The 22,304-nt window shown below is 48.5% G+C and overlaps 1 protein-coding gene across 1 annotated transcript; it reads left to right on the forward strand.

Annotated features, from left to right (window-relative positions):
• Nucleotides 1-17,134: 17,134 nt before the first annotated feature.
• LOC123040530 (coleoptile phototropism protein 1) lies at nt 17,135-21,292 on the forward strand. The gene is made up of 3 exons (XM_044463349.1): nt 17,135-18,094; nt 20,253-20,585; nt 20,685-21,292. The coding sequence occupies exons 1-3, from the start codon at nt 17,219-17,221 to the stop codon at nt 20,937-20,939; spliced, it is 1,464 nt and encodes a 487-aa protein (XP_044319284.1). The 5' UTR covers nt 17,135-17,218; the 3' UTR covers nt 20,940-21,292.
• Nucleotides 21,293-22,304: the final 1,012 nt, after the last annotated feature.

Genomic DNA, 22,304 nt, shown 5'->3' on the forward strand with positions numbered 1-22,304 from the left:
GGGTTTTCTGGGCCTCGCGGGCCATTACCAACAGTTCATCTGGGAATTCGGCCTCATCGCAGCATCGCTCACGTGACTATTGCACCGCGGTGCCTTCTCCTGGGATATTGAGGTGATCGAGGCGTTCCAGACACTCAAGCAGGCTCTCACGAACGGGCTGGTCCTCCAGATGCTTGACTTAGGCAAGCCGTTCATGGTGGACTGCGATGCCTCAAGCGTGGGGTTTGGCGCTGTACTTCATCAGGGCGCCGGACCACTCGCGTTCCTCAGCAGGCCTTTCTCCACGCGCCATCACAAGCTCACGGCCTACGAAAGGGAGCTCATCGGCTTGGTGTAGGTTTTGCGTCACTGGCGGCCATATCTTTGCAGGCGGTCGTTCCTTATTCGCATGGGTCACTACAGCCTCAAGTTTTTGTTGGACCAGCGCTTGTCCACCGTTCCGTAGCACCAGTGGATCAGCAAGCTTTTCGGGTTTGACTTCACCGTCAAGTACCGACCAGGTTGCCTCAACACAGTGGCGGACGTGCTGTCCCACCGCAACATCGACCACGACATGGGCACCGCAGACACCAAGGGGGCAGTCCTTTGCACCTGCTCGGGACCCTCGTTCGCTTTCATCGACAACATCCACCGGGCCACGGCGACCTCCGCAGATGCACAGCACCTCCGTCAGCGCCTCGAGGCGGGCGAGTTGCAGGAGCCGTGGCGCCTGGATAACGGCTTACTCCTACACGGGCGGTGTCTCTTCGTGCCGGATCACGGCGATCTCCGCCACCAGACCATGTTGCTGGCCCACTCGGCCGGCCACGAGGGTGTGCAGAAGACCCTCCACCGCCTCCGAGCAGATTTCTACATCCCCGATAACCGTTCACTAGTATGAGACTGGGTGCGGTCTTGCGTGACATGCCAGCGCAACAAGACGGAGACCCTGCAGCTAGTGTGACTGCTACAGCCCCTTGAGGTGCCCTCTCAGGTTTGGGACAGCATCTCCATGGACTTTATCGAGGGCCTTTCCAAGGTGGGCGGCAAGTCCGTCATTCTTACGGTGGTCGACCGCTTCTCCAAGTACACGCACTTCATCGCGCTCGGCCACTCCTACACCGCCACCTCCGTCGCGCGTGCCTTCTTCGACGGCATTGTCCGCCTCCACGGGTTTCCCTCCTCGATCGTCAGCGACCGCGACCCGGTGTTCACCGCCATGTCTGGCGTGATCTTTTTCGGATGTTGGGCGTCGAATTGCGCCTAAGTACGGCCTTCCACCCATAGACCGACGGCCAATGAGGTGGTCAACAAGGTGATTGCTATGTAATTACACTGTGTTACAGGTGATCGTCCACGTGCTTGGGTGGACTGGCTCGCCTGGGCGGAGTACTGCTACAACACCTCCTACCACTCCGCCTTGCGTGCCACACCCTTCGAGGTGGTCTATGGTCGTCCTCCACCACCCATTCTGTCGTTTCAACTCGGGACGGCCCGGACTGAGGCGGTAGGTAACATTCTTCGCATCAGGGATGAGATCCTTGCCGAGGTGCGCCAGCGCCTTCTCTAGGCCCAGTGGTTGTCTAAGAAATACTACGATGCCCACCACCGCAAGGTCGAGTTTGCGGTGGGTGACTCAGTGTGGATGCAGCTCCTCCATCGCACCATGTAGTCCCTAGATTCTTGCACCAAGCGCAAGCTGGGTCCATGCTAGGCTGGGTCGTTTCCAGTGTTGGAACGCATCGGCAATGTCGCCTACCGCCTTCAGCTGACGCCCGGCGCCCGCATCCACAATGTCTTCCATGTGAGGTTGTTGAAGCCCGTTCGCGGCGAACCACCGACGACCGCGCCGGCTCTTCCCTCGACCTCCGAGGGTCATCTTCTTCCGGTGCCAGAGAAGGTGTTGAAGGCCCAGCAGACCAAGGTGTTTGGCGCCTGTTGATCCAGTGGCAAGGCCTGCCGGAGGATGACGCCACTTGGGAGTAGCTCGAGGAGTTCCATCAGCATTTTCCCGACTTCCAGCTCGAGGACAAGCTTTTTGCGCAGGCGGGGAGAGATGTTATGACCGGCGTACACTATAGTCGGAGGAGGCCCACCAATGGCGCAGGCAGCTATGGGCTTGGCCCAATTTATCATTATTTTTATTAGCACATAGGAGGATTATATGAACACCTCTAAGGACTCGTTTTGAAGGCAAGAAATAAGTAATATTTATTGCTCGGCTCCCTTTAGGAGCTGATACCCCCAAACCCTAGCCGCCTCCTTCGCCCCCTCTCCCTCGCTCGATCACGGTGCCTCAGCGCCGTCGCACGCGCCCCTCACCTCGCCAATTTCCCTTCCACCCCTACAACCCGAGAGCACTCCCTGGTAGGGACTCGGTTCCTATCAGAATCACTTCCTTATAGCAATTTATTAGTAGCATAATAGTTAGCAATAACAGTAGTAACAGTTTTGTAGCAAGCAGAATACTAGTAACTTGAGCAAAGGCAATTGTATTAAGTGTTGGCATGAATTAGCGATTGATATTTACATGAGATTCAATATGTAACTATCACAACCTAGAGCAATGCACAATAGCTCCAACATGTTCAAGAATTATGTAATGAAAGTGCAACTAATCCCCAGGTAGTTTTGGTAATTCATAACAACATATAGCTCATTGAACTAATATCCATTCAAGATAAATATTTCGGGACGTTCAATGATTGGCATGGCATCGACTAGAGATGTGGACCCCTCAAAATGATAAGAACAAAGATTGGCATAAGCTCAAGGCTCTTCATTTCTGTTTTAGTGATCCAAGATCACATTGAGTCCATAGGAAAGCCAATACTATTAAAAGGGGATAAGGTGTTGCTTAATGGTCTACTTGCTCAACTGTTTAGTGATATTGCTCCAAAACCCTCATCCACTTTCTCCTTCCAAATATGTCCAAACCTAAAATCCAAACTCGGCCCCAATGATTCTTTCTATCCGGAGCCACCGAGTTCACTTGACATAGCCACTCCGACAAACCCTAATGATTCTGTCACACCGATACGAATCTCGGTCCCACCTAGATGGCCTTGCAAACTCTATGTTGACTTGTTGTAATTATTTCGGTCCCACCAAGATGTTGCAATCGGTCTCACCGAGTTAGCATGACATACTTTCTGTTGCTCATTGCTTCACTTCGATCTCACCGAGTTGATGCAATCGGCGCCACCGAGATGATGTTTGCCCTAAGCCCTACACATCGGTCCCACCGGGTTGTTCCAGTCGGTCCCACCGAGATTCCTAACGTTCATATTTCTGTACAGATCGGTGCCACCGAGATGAGTCAAAAGTGTGTAACGGTTGGACTTTGTATGAAGGCTATATATACCCCTCCACCCCCTTGTTCTCATTAGAGAGAGCCATCAGAACGTGCCTGCACTTCCACCATACATTTTTAGAGAAAACCACCTACTCATGTGTTGAGATCAAGAGGTTCCATTCCAACCATTTGAACCTTGATTTCTAGCCTTCCCTAAGTTGCTTTCCACTCAAATCCTTCTTCCATCATAGCTAAATCTGTGAGAGAGAGTTGAGTGTTGGGAGACTATCATTTGAAGCACAAGAGCAAAGAGTTCATCATCTACACACCATCTATTACCTTTTGGAGAGTGGCGTCTCCTAGATTGGTTAGGTGTCGCTTGGGAGCCTCCGTTGTGATCTGGAGTTGAACCAAGAAGTTCGTAAGGCAAGGAGATTGCCTACTTCGTGTAGATCTACCCGAGTATGGCAAGTCCTTCATGGGCAATGGTCATGGTGGGATAGGCAAGGTTGCTTCTTTGTGGACCCTTCGTGGGTGGAGACCTCCGTGGACTCGCGCAGCTATTACTCTTCGTGGGTTGAAGTCTCCATCAACGTGGACGTACGATAGCACCACCTATCAAAATCATGACAAAAATCTTCATGTCTTCTTTGTGTTTGCCTTCTCCAAACCCTTCAATTTACCTTCATATGCAATGATGTACTTTCCATTGATATACTCTTAGAATTGCATGTGTAGGTTGATAGCTTGACTTGTGCTAATTGCTAAAATCTGCCCACAACTAAAACTAGGAAAATGACAGATTTTATTTGGTCAAGTAGTCTAATCCCCCCCCCCCATCTAGTATTGCGTCTGGTTGTCCGTCTAAAAATTACCCTCCATGTTGCTATATATTACCAGCTATGCCAGCCATAAGTCAAAATGTTTAAATCGCCGTCGTGCTCAGATGTTTTATAATTATGATACCCAATATATATCACACACACTAGCGACATAGTGGCTACACCCTTTCTCACCCACCCAGAAGACCACGGTTTGAACCCAGGTTCCACCGTTTTTCCCCACTTCTTCTCTCACACACTTCCCCCATGTACGTGTTCATGGGCCGGGGCGTGGCGCCCCTATTTGTTTCCATTTCATTTTTTCTTTTCTTATTTCTGTTTTTTATTTCTTCTTTAAATTAATTTGAGAGTTACAAATTTCAAAAAGTTGTGACTTTTGAAAAAAATGTTCGAGAAATCATAAAATGTTTATGAATTCAAAAAGAAGAAAATTCATAAAATTTTCGTGGTTTCAAAAAATGTTGGTGATTTTACAAACAATGTTGGCAAATTATTGAAAAATGTCACAATTTGGAAAAAAATGTCGGTAAATAAAATCATATACTTGATTTTGAAAAAATGATTGTGTATTCAAAACATATTCATGAATCTAAAAAAATGTCCATGAAATTTAGAAAATACTCAAAAAAATTGACTTTTTGTGAATTTCAATTTTTTGCCCTAATTTAAAAAAACATCAATTAAAAAATGTTCATAATTTCGAAAACAACTCATGTATTCAATAAATGTTCATCTAAACAAAACAAATGTTTATTAATTTAAAAAATGACCAATTTTTTTAAAAATATATTTGTCAATTCAAAAATGTGTTCACCGTTTCAAAAGTATTTTATGTTTGTGTTTTGATTAGTTTTTGGAAAGTCTTTATATGTCTACGCGTTGGAAGTAGTTCGTGGTAGATGAGATTTATTTTTAAAATTTAAATGTTTTCTTGTGCTACACAATGACAAGTGTGTCACGTAGTGGCAAGCTCATTGCCTTGGAATTGACCATGTCAAATGCAATGCGATCACGTGGACATCACGTCCATCATCAGCGAGGGTCGGAAGAAGGATAAGTGGCAAAATGATGAGCCACCGTGTTAAGATAGAGGATGCTTATATGTCGGGGTATTGAGTCATACTTATTTGACCAACGTGTAAATTTTTTATCTATCATTGCAATGGACGGGCATGTTTGCTAGCTGATAGTAAACATGACAGCTAGTTGTTTGTTAAGAAGAAGAAGACTGCCGAAAAAAATAAAATAAAAATACTGTAGCTCCATGTACAACACCACCGCGCGGCTGCTACAAGACATTAGTAGAAAACAGGGCTTTGGTCCAGGCCGGGTCAGCCCATTAGTCCCGATTCAGTCCAGAACCGGGACCAATGTGGGCATTGGTTCCGGTTCGTGAGCCCAGGGGGGCGGCCGGGCCACGTGGGCCATTGGTCCCAGTTCATCTGGACCTTTTGGTCCCGGTTGGTGGGATGAACCGGGACCAATGGGCCTCGCTCCTGGCCCATCACCATTGGTCCCGGTTCGTGGCTTGAACCGGGACCAAAGGCTCCCCTTTAGTCCCGGCTCATGTCACCAACCGGGACCAATGAGGTGCCTATATATACCCCTCGCTCGCGAGCAGAGCACCCCAGTGCTCTGTTTTTCTCTGGCCGAGGGGGAGAGGGCTTGGTGGTGCTCTAGCTCACCTCCTATGCGCACAAGGTGTTCGATGGAATGCCCGAGCCACACTACTTAAGCTTTCTCCTCTCCAAGCTCGACCTCCAAGCTCCATTTTCCATAATATTTGTCTAGGTTTAGCGGTCCGTCACGCCCCGTCCCCGTCTTCACCGCCGTCGATCACCCGCGCCGAGCTCATCGCCGGCACCACCGTGGTGAGCCTCTTGTTCTTATCTTCTTTCTGAAAGGAAAAATATTCCTACTTGTATGTTTACGTAGATACTTGTATTATTTTCTTACTTTTATTATTGCATCTTATATAGTGCGATGGTTTTGGTATCCGCCTCCGTCGGCCCTCGTCCTGTCTATGATTCGGATGTGGTATATATATTATCTTTATAACTATTGGTTCATTTATTGTTTATGAAAATTATGCCGACCAACGTGACATAGATTTTATTTATGTAGGATGTATGTGAATCGGAAATGCCAACCGACCCTATTTGTCGAGAGGTTAAATTTAGTTGAAGAAGAAAACAATTTCTTGAAGGAAAAAATAAAAAAAAATTAGGAGGAGAAGATGATATTGGAGTTGCATGTTGCGGATGTCGTCGATGATCACAAGATCAAGATGGATGCAGTGCGCTTGAAGATTAGAAAGATTAGAAAATATGCCATTCATACCGAGGCTTGGTATAATTATGCCGTTGGACCAATTGTTACCTTGGTTGCGATTATGATCGCATTTGTTTTCGCATTGAAATGTTTTACATAGTTTCAATGTATGGTTTAATTAATTAGATGCTCTGGAGAGCTATATGTTGTTAGATGAGAACTATGTATGCACTTTGGTTTTAATGTGATGATGAACTTCTATTAATTTGGACACTTAATTATATATAATGCACGCAGATGAACCGGCAATGGATGTACGGTGACAGACACACCTGCGAGTACATTAAGGGCGTGCATGAGTTTCTCGATGCGGCTGAGGCAAACAAGTAGAATGGTTTTATGTGTTGTCCATGCACTGAATGTGGGAATACGAGGTCTTACTCTAACCGGAAAATCCTTCACTCCCACCTGCTTTACAAGGGTTTCATGCCACACTATAATGTTTGGACGAGGCACGAAGAAATAGGGGTTATGATGGAAGACGGTGAAGAAGAAGAGTACGATGACAACTATGTGCCCCCTGAATACGGTGATGCTGCAACGGGGGGAGCTGGTGAAGATCAAGAGGAACCAGACGATGTGCCCAATGATGCTGCAATGGGTGAAGCTGCTGAAGATCAAGAGGAACCAGACGATGTGCCCGATGATGATGATCTCCGCCGGGTCATTGTCGATGCAAGGACGCAATGCGAAAGTCAAAAGGAGAAGCTAAAGTTTGATCGCATGTTAGAGGATCACAAAAAAGGATTATACCCCAATTGCGAAGATGGCAACACAAAGCTCGGTACCATACTGGAATTGCTGCAGTGGAAGGCAGAGAATGCTGTGGCTGACAAAGGATTTGAGAAGCTACTAAAAATATTGAAGAAGAAGCTTCCAAAGGATAACGAAATGCCCGATAGTACATACGCAGCAAAGAAGGTCGTATGCCCTCTAGGATTGGAGGTGGAGAAGATACATGCATGCCCTAATGACTGCATCCTCTACCGTGGTGCATACAAGGATCTGAACGCATGCCCGGTATGCGGTGCATTGTGGTATAAGATTAGACGAGATGACCCTAGTGATGTTGATGGCGAGCCCCCTAGGAAGAGGGTTCCTGCGAAGGTGATGTGGTATGCTCCTATAATACCACGGTTGAAACGTCTGTTCAGAAACGAAGAGCATGCCAAGTTGATGCGATGGCACGGTGAGAACCAAAAGAAAGATGGGAAGTTGAGAGCACCCGCTAACGGGTCGCAGTGGAGAAAAATCGAGAGAAAGTACTGGGATGAGTTTGCAAAGGACCCAAGGAATGTATGGTTTGCTTTAAGCGCGGATGGCATTAATCCTTTCGGGGAGCAGAGCAGCAATCACAGCACCTGGCCCGTGACTCTATGTATGTATAACCTTCCTCCTTGGATGTGCATGAAGCGGAAGTTCATTATGATGCCAGTTCTCATCCAAGGCCCTAAGCAACCCGGCAACAAAATTGATGTGTACCTAAGGCCATTAGTTGAAGAACTTTTACAGCTGTGGAATGGAAACAGTGTACGTACGTGGGATGAGCACAGACAGGAGGAATTTAACCTTAAGGTGTTGCTGTTCGTGACCATCAATGATTGGCCCGCTCTCAGTAACCTTTCAGGACAGACAAACAAAGGATACCACGCATGCACGCACTGTTTAGATGACACTGAAAGTATATACCTGGACAAATGCAGGAAGAATGTGTACCTGGGCCATCGTCGATTTCTTACGACCAACCATCAATGTCGAAAGAAAGGCAAGCATTCCAAAGGCGAGGCAGGTCACCGGAAGAAGCCCGTCATGCGTACCGGTGATCACGTACTTGCTATGGTCAATGATTTACACTACATAATCTTTGGAAAGGGTCCCGGTGGACTAGCTGTTCCGAATGACGCTGAGGGACACGCACCCATGTGGAAGAAGAAATCTATATTTTGGGACCTACCCTACTGGAAAGACATAGAGGTCCGCTCCTCAATCGACGTGATGCACGTGACAAAGAACCTTTGCGTGAACCTGCTAGGCTTCTTGGGCGTGTATGGGAAGACAAAAGATACACCTGAGGCACGGGAGGACCTGCAACGTTTGCACGAAAAAGACGGCAAGCCTCCGAAGCAGTATAAAGGTCCTGCCAGCTACGCTCTTACGAAAGAAGAGAAAGAAATCTTCTTTGAATGCCTGCTCAGTATGAAGGTCACAACTGGCTTCTCGTCGAATATTAAGGGAATAATAAATATGCCAGAGAAAAAGTTCAGAACCTAAAGTCTCATGACTGCCACGTGATTATGACGCAACTGCTTCTGGTTGCATTGAGGGGGCTTCTACTGGAAAACGTCCAATTAGCCATTGTGAAGCTATGTGCATTCCTCAATGCAATCTCTCAGAAGGTGATCGATCCAGAAATCATACCAAGGCTAAGGAGTGATGTGGCGCAATGTCTTGTCAGTTTCGAGCTGGTGTTCCCACCATCCTTCTTCAATATCATGACGCACGTCCTAGTTCATCTAGTCGACGAGATTGTCATCCTGGGCCTGTATTTCTACACAATATGTTCCCCTTTGAGAGGTTCATGGGAGTACTAAAGAAATATGTCCGTAACCGCGCTAGGCCAGAAGGAAGCATCTCCATGGGCCATCAAACAGAGGATGTTATCGGGTTTTGTGTTGACTTCATTCCTGGCCTTAAGAAGATAGGTTTCCCTAAATCGCGGTATTAGGGGAGACTGACTGGAAAAGGCACTCTTGGAAGAGACTCAATAATATGCAGGGACGGATATTCTTGGTCTCAAGCACACTACACAGTTCTACAGAACTCTACCTTGGTGACCTCGTATGTCGATGAACACAAGAACATTCTGCGCAAACAGAATTAAAAATTAAAACAAAAAAACAAAAGAAAATAAATAATGCAAAAAATAAATAAAAAAATAGGAAAAAAACTATTTTATAGTAAAGTTAGTCACAAAATGAAATAAATAAAGCAACAAAGAAAACAAAAAAACTAAAAAAATGTTTTCAAATTTAAAAACTAATGGCACTAACAGATAGTTTATAATTTTTCTAAAACTAAAAGCAAAAAGAATAAAAAAATAAAGCAAAACAGAAAAGAAAATAAATAATGTAGAAAACAAAACAAAAAAACTGGAAAAAATAGCAACAATAAGTATTTTGTTGTAAGTAGAAACAAAATAAAATAAATAAAACAACAGAAAGTTTATAATTTTGCTGACCTAAAAGCAAAAAGAATTAAAAAAATAAAGCAAAAAACAAAAGAAAATAAATAATACAGAAAACAAAACAAAAAACTGGAAAAAAATAAAAATAGCAACAATAAGTATTTTGTTGTAAGTAGAAACAAAATAAAATAAATAAAGTAACAAAGAAAACAAAAAAACAAAAAAAATATTTTCAAATTTGAAAACTAATGGCACTAACAGAAAGTTTATAATTTTTCTAAAACTAAAAGCAAAAAGAATTAAAAAAATAAAGCAAAAAACAAAAGAAAATAAATAATGCAGAAAACAAAACAAAAAAACTGGGAAAAATTAAATATAGCAACAATAAGTATTTTGTTGTAAGTAAAAACAAAAAAACAAAAAAACAAAAAAAGTGCCACCTACTGGGCACCCACGGCCTGAATACGACTAGAAACCCAACCATGGGCCAGGATTCAGGCCCGCGAGAGGCCCAGTAGGCTCACAGGCACACATTGCACGGTTAGGCCCGAAAGCCTGATTTAGAGAGGAGCTCGAGAGGGAAGGCGCACCACACCTTATAAACAGGTGCGGCTCCCTCTCAACTAGCGAGGTGGGACTAAACATTTGGGCGCGGGGCAGCACAAGGCCTTTGGTCCCGATTGGTGGCACCAACCGGGACTAAAGGGGGCATTGGTCTCGGTTCGTGGCACCAACCGGGACCAAAGGCCGCCCCTTCCCGCCCTTTGGGCTGCTGAAAATTGTCCTTTACTCTCGGTTGGTGGCACAAACCGGGACCATAGGTAGGCATTCGTCCCGGTTCGTGCCACGAACCGGGACCAATGCTCTGGCTATATATACAACACTTGGGAAATTTCCGCCAACTGCTCCCATTCCTCATCGTCGATGCCGCCAGGCTGCCCCTCTCGCGTCGTCGCCGCCGCTGAGCCCTGCCCCTCGTCGTCGCCTCTGCCACCGCCGAGCACTGCCCCGACGCCGTCAAGATGCTCCACTTCGCCGTCCTCGCCGCCGCCGCCGAGCCCTACCCCGACGCCTTCCCGGCCCGCTCCCACTATGAGCCGCCGTGTCGTTCCCCTCCTCTCCTCCTCTCCCCCCCCCCCGTCGCGCCCTGCCGCCGCCGCCAGCGGTGCTCTCTTGCCGCGCCCCGACGCCGCCGCCCGCCGTGCTTTGCCCCGACGACGACGCCTGACCGTGCTCCGCTTGCCGCGCCGCCGCCAGTTTGCCGCCGCCGCCCGCCGTGCTCTGCCTCGACGCCGCTGCCTGGCCGTGCTCCGCTTGCCGCACCCCGCCTCCGCCGCCCGCCTCTTTTAGTTTTTTTTGAGATATGTATGCATGTGTGTAGTGTATATGTGTATGTATGTGTATGTGTGTGCATGCAGATATGTATTAGTTTTTTTATTTAGGTTGTTAATTAGTAGATATTAATTTTGTTCATATATGTATGGATGCATGTGGCTATGTGTGTATGTATGTATCGGGTATGTCGTTGTCGATATACCCCCTACCAGATAACTTCGACATGAGGGGGGTCGATATACCCCCTCCCCGATAACTTCGACATGATGGGGGGAGGGGCTCGCCGAGGGTTCGAGGGTCACCGAGTGTTCGAGGGTGGGGGCGAGGGTCGGGAACTAACTAGGATAGAGGGTCGAGGGTTGCCGAGTGTTCGAGGGATCGAGGGGGCGAGGGTCGGGAACTAGCTAGGGTAGAGGGTCGAGGGTCGCCAAGTGTTCGAGGGGGCGAGGGTCGGGAAGAAGAGGAGAAAAAAAAAGAGGAGAAGAAGAAGGAATAGAGGAGAAGAAAACTTCTTCTCCTCTATTCTTTCTTCTTCTCCTCTTTTTTTCTTCTTCTTCCTCTTCTTCTTTTTATCGGGAATGACGGTGTTGATGATCACCGAGCGGTAGAGGAAACCCTAAATAGCAAGTATCGACGGTGCGAGGTACATGTGGCCATCGGTGTAGAACACTACATCCACGTCCCACAAGCGACGTGGGCATCCACAAGTGACGCCCACGTCGCTTGTGGGACGTAGATGTAGTGTTCAACGCCAATGGCCACATATACCTCGCACCGTTCATACTTATTGCTATTTAGGGTTCCCATCGACGTCGAGGATAAAAAAGAAGAGGAATAAAAGAATAAAAAGAGGAGAAGAAAGAATATATGAGAAGAACTTCTCCTCTATTCTTTCTTCTCCTCTCTTTTCTTCTTCTTCTTCCTCTTCTTTTTTTATCTAAACGAGGGTGTTGATGATAGCCGAGCGGTAGAAGAAAACCTAAATAGCAAGTATCGACGGTGCGAGGTACATGTGGCCATCGGTGTCGAAAACTACATCCACGTCCCACAAGCGACGTGGGCTGCCGAAAATTGGCCCTTTGGGCTGCCGAAAAGAGACCTTTGGTCCCGGTTGGTCCCGGTAGAGGAGAAACCCTAAATAGAAAGTATCGTTGGTGTGAGATACATGTACCGTCGGTGTTGGACACTACATCCACGTCCCACAAGTGGCGCGGGCTTCGACGCCCACGTCACTTGTGGGACGTGGATGTAGTGTCCGACACCGACGGCCACATGTATCTCACACCCACGATACTTGCTATTTAGGGTTTCCTCTACCGCTCGGTGACCCTCGACGACCCTCGTTCCCGATAAAAAAAGAGGAAGAAAAGAAAAAGAGGAGACGAAAGAATATAGGAGTTCTTACTCCTCTATTCTTTCTTCTCCTCTTTTTTTTCTTCTTCCTCTTCTTTTTTTATCCTTGAAGCGTTGTCGAGGCCACCCCAAACCCTAGAGAAGCAGCGTCGAGACCACCCCAAACCCTAGAGAAGCAGCGTCGAGGCCACCCCAAACCCTAGAGAAGCAGCGTCGAGGCCACTAATTAATATTAGTTCTACGTTTGCCACTAATATATCCATCTGTCATGTTTTAATAATAATTGCCATGTTGTCAATATTTGTAGAAACTATGGACACCGCCCGAGACGAAGTACAAGAAGAGTTGTTGGGGGACATAATCGCACGAGGAAGTGATGTCGTCTGCTCGTTGTTTCTCAATGACACCGATGGTCTGGAAGCAGCTGGCTATGATTATGATGGCTCCGGTGACCTAATGCCGGTGCAAGAAGGAGATCGTGAGGACGGCTCCGGTGACCCAATGCCGGTGCAAGAAGGAGACCGTGATGACGTCTCCGGTGACCGAACCGAGTCCGGCCAGGTATATATATTAGTTAAGCTTCTGCTGACTAGCTAATTGATGCATTCATTGTTTTGGTATGTACACATATTAATTAAGTCTTTGTTCTTTTTTCTACCCCTCCGGATCGAGCACAACTTCGGTAAAGAGACGAGGCCCGAAGAAAAAGTTGAGCTCGAATGAAAAGTTTGAGATCATAGCAATCGCGCCCGACGGCCAACCGATTGAACCCCTCCGGACAAAGAGCGCATTTGTTGCTCAGTGCGGGGTTTTGGTTAGGGACAAGATCCCGATCAGCATCCAGCAATGGTTTAAGCCGGCTACAGAAGACCCTGAGGTGTCTTATGTCAATGATATGCAGAAAAATGATCTTTGGACTGAGCTTAAGTTAAATTTCACCCTACCGCCAGAGGATAATCCAGAGAAGCCAGTTAAAGAGCAATTAATCAAGTCTTTTGCTCTTAAGAGGATGGCAGAACTATTTAGGAGGTGGAAGAAAGAGCTGAATAAGTTTGTCGAAAATAATGAGACACCAGAATTTAAGGGCAGATATGAGAATATCAGAGATCATTGGCCTGCATTTATGGCCCACAAGACATCGGAAAAGAGTAAGAAGATGTCGGCGACAAACAAGCAAAATGCTGCGAAGAAGAAGCATCACCATCGCACGGGGTCAGGTGGCTACCTCGTAGCCCGGCCTAAGTGGGCCAAGACTGAGAATGATCTGGTTGATAAAGGGATCGAACCAGAGACAATTAACTGGCCAGACCGTTGCCGGACTTGGTTCTTCGGGGCTGGTGGAACTTTGGACCCTGTAACAGGGAAGTGCATTTGGACGAACGATCAAATGGACATACCAGTCAGGAAGCTTCAACAGTATATCGAAGCAGCGCAGCAAGGGACGTTCTTTCCAGACAGAGAGAACGACGAGCTCACAATGGCCCTCGGTAATCCTGAGCACCCTGGACGGACACGAGGCACGCCAGGCTCCATTCCGTGGAAGGTTGGGTTTCCGGACGCAGACGATTACAAATCCCATGAGAGGAGGAAAAAAGTACAGCAGACCCAAATGCAGGCGCTGCAAGCAAGGGTACAAGCGATAGAGGAACGAGAAGCAAATCGCAGCAAACGTACTGCCGAAGCTTCCCCCGAAGCTACCCCGCCATCTCAGTGGAGAAGCAGCGTGGCTTCCACCGAGCTGCTTCAGCCGGAGCATGCCTTGACGGCTCCTGCCAGCTATCCCGTGGATGCTATCACAGAGTCTCAAAATTGCCACCTTATGACGCAATGGATGAATTTGAAGGTCAAGGCGACTGTTGGCTCTGTTTATCCTACTGAACCCGGCGCAACTTTTCACTGCCGGCCGATTCCAGAAGAATATGCTAGGGTGATGGTGGATGAAATAACGGAGCGATTTGAGGACCTCCAGCTTGACCACCCTACCAGTGAAGGGGAGACTAGGCTAGGGTCTGCTCTGAAGACTCCATGCCTATGGCGGAAGGAGCTCATCAACCTTCCGAACTGGACGCCTCCGCCTCCGCCTCCTCCTCCTCCTCCGTCAAGTCAGGGCACTCCGCCTCCTCCATTGCCTCCTCCTCCGGCGAGTCAGGGCACTCCGCCTCCTCCACCGCCTCCTCCTCCGGCGAGTGACGATCAGGGCACTCGACCGGTTCCTTCTCCAGCGCGTGGCGGCACTCCGCCTCCTTCTCCGCCTGTGCCGACGCGCCCAAGCAGCCAGCCTCCTCCTTCTCCACCTCGTCAGCAAGGGCGGAAGAGACCTGCCGCCGCTCCGGCTGCTCCGGCGCGTCGTAGTCCTTCTCCTCTGCCTCGTAAGCAAGTAAAGAAGACAACCGCTCCGTCTGCTCGGCCGGCGTCTAGCAGTACAGCCAGAGGCGGGAAGACATACAGATTCGGTCCTTCTCTGAAGACTCCAGAGAAGTTAGCATACGAGAGGACCCCGGAGGAGAATGCCGAGATCGCGCGAACCGAAGTGGATGACTGGTTTCAAGGGTTGAAAGCAAAGAGACATCCACCTCCGGAGGAGAATGTAGATCCGGTGAAAGCGAAGTGCACTCTGGCTGCCCTGACAAAACCACCCAAGTCTCCGCCGAAAGGAAACTATGAGCGCATTATTGGAAAGGAATTTGCCGAAGCGGAGCGGTCGGGAAGTACTGTCAGTGATCAAAGGCTGAAAGAACGACGAGCTGGGAAACAAATTGCCCAGCTCGGCGAACAAGCGAAGCAATCGTGCCCCCCGCTCAAGGTGCCTAGCGACAACGTCGCTAATGATCCGAGGATGGTGCCCGGTTATAGCAATCTTGCTGATTACCTGCCCGACGATGTACATTATGAACCCATGGAGGTGGAGATACAAAGATACGAGTACGGGAAGCCTCTCGTCAAAGATGAAAGATCTCTATCAACGATGATGCGAAGATTGCATGATTGGTACTTGAAAATCTGCAGAGACTCTGGGGGAGGAGTACTTTGTCTGTGAAAGTTAAAAAGGAGCATGACCTCGTTGGAATTGAACTGTTGCCTGTTCCATTTGAGGAGTTCTTTTAGTTTTTCAATCAATTGGCCCTCGATAAAACAACGGTCACCTGCTACTGTCTGTAGGTAGTACTACTTCTGTCATTAAGTCTCTCTATATAGCTCAGCTCTTTCATTGCATGTATTTATAATCATACTCACTATATTATGCAGATTGAAGATCGCCGAATTGAAGAAAAGACAAGTCGGTGATATTGGGTTCATTAACACATATCTCATAGATGCAACTCAGGTTAAATTTTATGCCGCAGATACCGAGGCCAACTTGCTACGATCGTTGGTAATAAATGAAAACAAAGATATAATACTCTTTCTTTACAACTTCAAGTGAGTGTTACTGTCTTGTGCGTATTCGGTTTCCCTTATATATTAGTCAAGGTTATAGTAATGTAATTGATGAGTTATGCATGCGTGTGCAGTTTTCACTATATTCTCCTAGAGATTAAGCTTGAGCAGGGACTAGTAACCGTCTTAGACTCAAGACGAAAAGATCCCCAGGACTATGCGGACATGACTTAAATGCTTGAGAAGTAAGTTAAATCAATCATTATCCACCATATCAGCAACTTTGTTCATTTCCTGATATATCAAGTAATTGTTTTCTTTGTCTGGCAGGGTTTGGAAAAAATTCTCCAAAAAAGCTCCAGGACTCTCGAAGAAGCTGCAATTTAGACACCCGAAAGTAAGTACTATAGTAGCATGTTCCGCATCTCCTATTGATTCAAGCGCTAGTTTCATCAATATCATTTGGCATTCTTACTTATCAGTTTGATTGACCTCTATTTCTTGTAAAGTGGTTGTGGCAGGAACAAGGGAATGATTTCTGTGGATACTATATTTGCGAGTCCATCCGCCACACGACCTGTGAGCGGGGCTACACTGACGAACAATATGAAGTACGTATAACAACATTCATAATTTTATTTTATTACCATCATTTATGTTGAGTTTCGTTCATTCATATATATATGTATTGACCCCCTTCTTCAAATTAGATGTTTCGGAAGCGGGATGAACTCCTAGCACCAGCTCGCATGCGATCAATTCAAGAGGAATTGGCGGCATTCTTTCTTGACCACGTGATCGCTGAAGACGGAGAATACTATATGGACCATGAGTCTGTATGATTATATTTGTAAGAGATAATTATTGTATATATGTAGCCGGTAGTGTCGGATAGATATACGAGAACTTGTTGTTCGACCAATCTCTCGGAGAAGGAGAGGTGGTCGATATCACTTCTCTCTGTATGCATATATGTTCATGACGATCTTCTATTTCCTTCGTTTGCTTACTAGCTAGCTAGCGTGTCTAGTCCTCTCTATACATATGTATAATACGTAGCGTCTATCTAGCACGAACATAAGAGATGACACTTCTTTCTATTAATTATAGCTAGCTAACACAATATATGAAACACCTAAATTAACCCCCCAAAACTTTCAACCCCCTTTCAAAAAAAACCCCAACTACAGAAATGCTGACGCGTGGATGCCTATTGGTACCGGTTGGTGCCACCAACCGGGACCAAAGTGTCTCCTGCCTGAGCTCCGCGCACAAGCCACATGGAGGCCCATCAGTCCCGGTTCTGGATTGAACCGGGATTAAAGGGGCAGGACATTAGTACCGACCCTTTAGTCCTGGTTCGGGAACCGGGAAAAAGGCCCTTACGAACCGGGACAACAGACCCTGTGAGAAGTTTTATGGCACACACATCTCACCGCCGCGCAGACCGCTTGTTCCAAGTTCCAACAAAAGAGCTCGGGCTCAGCCTCAGCTTAGGACTGAGCACACCCGCGCAAAACGATGAACCCTCCGTCGCCAACCCAATGCTCCAGCTCTCCGTCCCCGCGCGCCACCGTCGAGCCTACCGGCGCCCATTATTCCTCGCCGGACCCAAGGCGCTCCGCCACCGCCGCGGGCACGCCCCCGCGTGGCGCCAGCGACGACGCGTGCGTCGCCATCAGTGACGTCGACGCCTTCGCGCGCACCATCGCCGCCATCCGGTCCAAGCCCCAGGCGGCGGCGGCGGCCTCGCCCTCCTCCGACCACCTCGCCTCCGTGATGTCCCACTACGCGGCCAGGTGGCTCCCGGATGTTGCCGCGTCGTCCCCCTCGGGGCGCTTCCAGCTGCCCCCGGAGAGCCCCACCGCCACATGGCTCAAGAAGCGGCTCCTGCTCGAGTCCCTCGTCGCCGCGCTCCCGCCCGACGACGCCGCCGGCGAAGACAGGGACGACGGCATCGCGTGCGACTTCCTCCTCCGCCTGCTCCGCGCCGGGAGCATGGTGGGCGCCGACGCGGCGCTGTTGGGAGACCTCGAGGCCCGCGCGGCGCGGCGTCTCGACCAGGCGTCTCTCGGCGCCGTCATGATCCCAGCGTTCGGCCTGCAGGGCCTCGGCAACGGCACCGCCGCCCGCGATCGCCACCACCCGACGACGACGCTGCTGGACGTGCCCCTAGTGCTTCGTCTGGTGCGCGGGTTCCTGCGGGAGGGCGCCAAGGCGGGCGGCGGCGGCGCGGCGGCCGCCAGGGTGGCGAAGCTGGTGGACGCGTACCTCTCCGAGGCGGCGCTGGAGGCCGGGCTGCGGCCGGCGGAGTTCGAGGAGCTCGCGCGCGCCGTGCCCGCGTACGCCCGCGCCGCCGACGACGGGCTGTACCGCGCCGTGGACACCTCCCTTAAGGTAAGTGCGGCGTCTCTGCTCGGTTAAACATGTTTATGGTGTGTCTTGTTAGTTAATCTCGACCGTACATCGTCATGGCAGTGATGCCATCATGCCTCCTGTTAGAAAAAACGGTCTCGTCCCTCTCGCGCCATGCTCTTCAGTCTGCACGCGTGCCATTGATCTTTCGAACTTTCAGCAGAAATGGAATCATTGACGTGTTGATAAAAAAGTAAGCAGCACTCCAACGTTGCTGCCAATTTAATATAGCAGCACTGCACTCCCTCGATTTTTTCACAGTATATTTGCTCAAAGTTGAGATAGTACTCCCTTCCCTTCGTTCCTTTTTAGTTCGCATATAAGATTTGACTGAAGTCAAGCCTCATAAAATTTAACCAATTTTATAGAAAAAAGTATCAACATTCACAATCTGAAATCAATATCAATAGACGTGTCATGACTTAAAGTTTCATATTGTATAACTTTAGCATGGCAAATGTTGATATTTTTTCATATAAATACGGTCAAACTTTGTGAAGTTTGACTTCAGAAAATTCTAATATACAGAGTAAAAAGAACCGGAGGGAGTACATGAACTATCTCGATAAACAAGGTAATACGTACTACAAAGAGAATATATAACGCACAGAAATGGAGTAGTACTACTATATTGTTTTCGGTAAGCAAACTCCAAAGAAAATCTATGAGTACCGAGATCCCCAACAAACCGCCAAGAAAGCATATATTATCTGACAATTTCAATTAAACCAGTATCTCCTCTCCACTTGAGATCTACTAATAGTCGCTACTACAGGCGTGTTCGGAATTCCACCAACTCCACGAAATTCCAGGAGTTATGGAGTTAGAAAAAAGCTGCTTCACAGTTTTCAATTACAACTCCACCGACTCCGAGAGTGGAGTTGTGGAGTAGAGGCTTTCCGAACTGGGCCGCGTATCAAAAATTGGCTCTAATGTTTTGACATGCCAATAATGGGTAGTAATACCAGAACTTGCTAATTGTAGTTGACAACTTTTTTAGAGGTTGATTGATATGGTCATTTGGTATCCAGCCAATTGCTAGTCAATTTGTTGCTCCTCAAGGCGCGAGGTCAAAACTCGAGCATTGCACTGTAGTCAGTGTAGCTGATGCCTGATGCTGATGGGTGAGGCAAATCATTCGAGCATGGCATGGCATGCATATGTGTATGCAAGTTCTGTGGTTCCCTTTTCCACCAGCCCAGCCGTTGGCTTTGTCGATGTGATATGCCGAAAAGGCAGCTCCAATAGGACAGTCTCTCACAGGGCGTGCACGTGGTTCCATGCATGGGAGCTGTATACGTTGCCCGATGTGACTGTGTTGGACGCATGCATGCTACGCTCGAGGTAAAGAAAAAAAATGTAAGGCCACAGTACACCCATGTTTCTGTGCGTTTGACCACAGTAATTCAGGTTGGACCGTATCATACGCATATGATACAGTACAGGAGTATTATTCATTCGGCATCAGTCGTACTAGTATTAGCATGCTTTGAGCTTTGCGCTCAGAGCCTGTTCGACAAAGCATGCACGAGTTCCTCACTAGTACTAGAATTTTGTTCTAGTCATGCCACTAGCATCTTTAGATCCAAGCATTTTCATACAAAATTTAATATTTTAATACATTCTTTTACCATGAAATCTCTTTGATCAAACAAAGAAAACCACTATGTTTTGCACCAAAATCCTTTAGCTTCTTATAAAAAAAGGTGGGTTATAAATTTTTTTCATTTCTTTTTTTTTTTGAATGTTGGTAGATAGTGTACAACACCCTAGTTCCCCACCCGTTCCTGTGGGATCCTTCTCTTCGCTTGTCCTTTGCTGGACGAGATTAGGGCCCACCCGCCCAGATCTACACCTACCCGTTTGTACCATCTCCAACAATGCAGAGTCTAGTCACACCAGAAAGAAAGTAAAGAAATATCTTGGTTCTTGGACTCGCAGTGGTACTTCGTAGGTCACGATGTAAATCACGTGAGCTGCTTGGCGAGCGAGAGCTGAGTTTCACAATGATTTTGCATTATCCGTCTGTCCTTGCACATGGATGAAGAGGCCTGAGTATGTTGGTGATACACGAGTTGCGCTCGGGGTCCGGTCCGTGCCGTTGATTCTGATGGGTGTGACACGTGTGGCGTGCATGCAGGCGCACCCGCACGCCAGCAAGGAGGAGCGGCGGTCGCTGTGCCGGCTGATCGACGCGCGCAAGCTGTCGACGGAGGCGGCGGCGCACGCCGTGCAGAACGACCGCCTTCCGGTGCGCTGCGTGGTGCAGGTGCTCTTCTCCGAGCACGGCAGCAAGCTCAGCCGCCTCGCCGACTGGAGCGGCTCCTTCCGCTCCCTGCAGAACAGGAGCCCCGGCGCCCTTGATCTCACCTCCTCCTCGTCCGCCGCCGCCGCCCGGTGCCCGTCCAAACGCGAGGTCGTCTCGCAGCACCACGAGCTCCGTCGCCTCCGCGAGGACGTCTCTCGGCTCCAGGTCTGTACTGACTGTACATTCTGTGTGCATCCACCTTCTGGACGGTTAATTCGTTGATGGGTCGACGTTGGTTGCTCACGTCTTGATGCGTGCGTGCAGGTGCAATGCCACGCGCTGCAGGCGCAGGTGGAGCGGCTGAGCTCCGACAGGCGGCGGCGGGGGCTGTTCAAGTGGGGAGCGTTCCTGTTCGGTGGCGGCGGCGGCGAGGACGCCGCGAGGGTGGATGACTCCGACAGCGGCATGGAAAGGACGCCGCTCAGCGGGTCCAAGAAGGCCCGCGCTGCCGCTGCCGCCGCGTTGACGCCCGCGACGGGCACGCCCACCGTGGCGAGGTGGCGCAGGTCGCACTCGTGAATGCGACTGGTACCAGCAGAAAAGCTACGGTGCCCGTGCCGGCCATCTGGTCAAGCGAAAATGTGTGTATGGACTGGTTTTGTTTGGTTTGGAATCTTAACGACACTTGTGTCGTTTTAGCTCAATCCTAGCTGTGAAACTAAAGCTGCGCTTGCCATCAGAGGGGTCGTTATAACATTCTTGCTAAGTCTGGATCGATGTTATATCCGTGAAATCTTACATTGAGATTTGTGTTAATTGTTTTTTCAGTTTTTTTCTTTTCTATTATATGTTATGTTAGTTGAGTGAGAATTGGTTAAATCTCAATCTACTGAGATCCAGTCACACCTTTCCTATAATCCAATCTTTCAACAATCAGGCTTTGGTATTTTTGTTCCTGCTCGGCTAACATATGCTTTTCTAGGACGCTATCTTACATCCAGTCATCCGATCGGGCATTAGTTTTTCTGTTGGAAATATGAGCAAATTACTACGAGATTTAATCCGAATAAACAAAAGATAAATCATGACCACAGCAGTAGAGATTAAACTAATCATGCGAATTAGCATAGCAGATAAACACATCACATTTAGGGCATATACTAGAAGCATGAATTCTACCACGATCTCGAACAGGAAGGATAGAATCACATATGGTGCAGCGGGTGCAGCACCGCCGGCGTTGACGTTGTCGCCCATGTCGTCGAGGACGAGGTTGCCGAGGTCGGGGAAGAAGTCGTCGTTCGCGAAGTCGTCGCTGCCAGCAGTCGCGCGAGTGCGCTCCCCAAAAACCTGATCGCCCCTTTCCCGTACAGGATCACGAAAGGCGGGGTTCCAGAGGCCTGCTGTCCCTTCTTGCGGTGCACGCCGGAAGGAGGGATGAAGAATACTTGCTTGGCGGCGCAATGATCTGGAACGGTGGTGAGAAACCATACGAAGCGGCGGCCGCTAGGGTAGACATCTGCCTGACTATATAGTGCGGGCCGGGTAGGTCATGGGAGTAAACCCCATGTCCGAGTCGTCACGATCCAAAAGAATCGGAAACGGTTCGGTAATTAACGCGTCCGTTAATTATTAATTAATGACTCATTAATTTTCCCATGCAGCAAAAATATAGACAACGTGCATAGCTCTGTCCTCGGCTCGGCTCAATCCCGCAACCCGCGGCGCGTCGTGACGAGGCGTGGCGTGGCGAGGCGAGCGAGGAGGAGGAGCGTGCGTGTAGGTCTCCTCTTCTCATGCTCATACAAGTGGTAGAAGAGCTCACCTTATAAAGAGATGCAACTCTCTCTCAACTTCCGGGGTGGGACTAAACTTTAGCTTCACTCACTCCACTCACATGTGTGCATGAATGGGCCAAGAGAATTTTAGAATTTTAGTTGGGCT

Source organism: Triticum aestivum, chromosome 1A (assembly GCF_018294505.1).
Source record: "Triticum aestivum cultivar Chinese Spring chromosome 1A, IWGSC CS RefSeq v2.1, whole genome shotgun sequence".
NCBI lineage: Eukaryota > Viridiplantae > Streptophyta > Magnoliopsida > Poales > Poaceae > Triticum > Triticum aestivum.

Bases quoted from the DNA above. Each gene is read 5' to 3' on its own strand.
- LOC123040530 (XM_044463349.1), top strand. From the start codon at position 17,219: ATGAACCCTCCGTCGCCAACCCAATGCTCCAGCTCTCCGTCCCCGCGC. The intron at 18,095-20,252 runs GTAAGTGCGGCG...GCGTGCATGCAG, and splicing joins CCGTGGACACCTCCCTTAAG to GCGCACCCGCACGCCAGCAA. The intron at 20,586-20,684 runs GTCTGTACTGAC...GCGTGCGTGCAG, and splicing joins AGGACGTCTCTCGGCTCCAG to GTGCAATGCCACGCGCTGCA.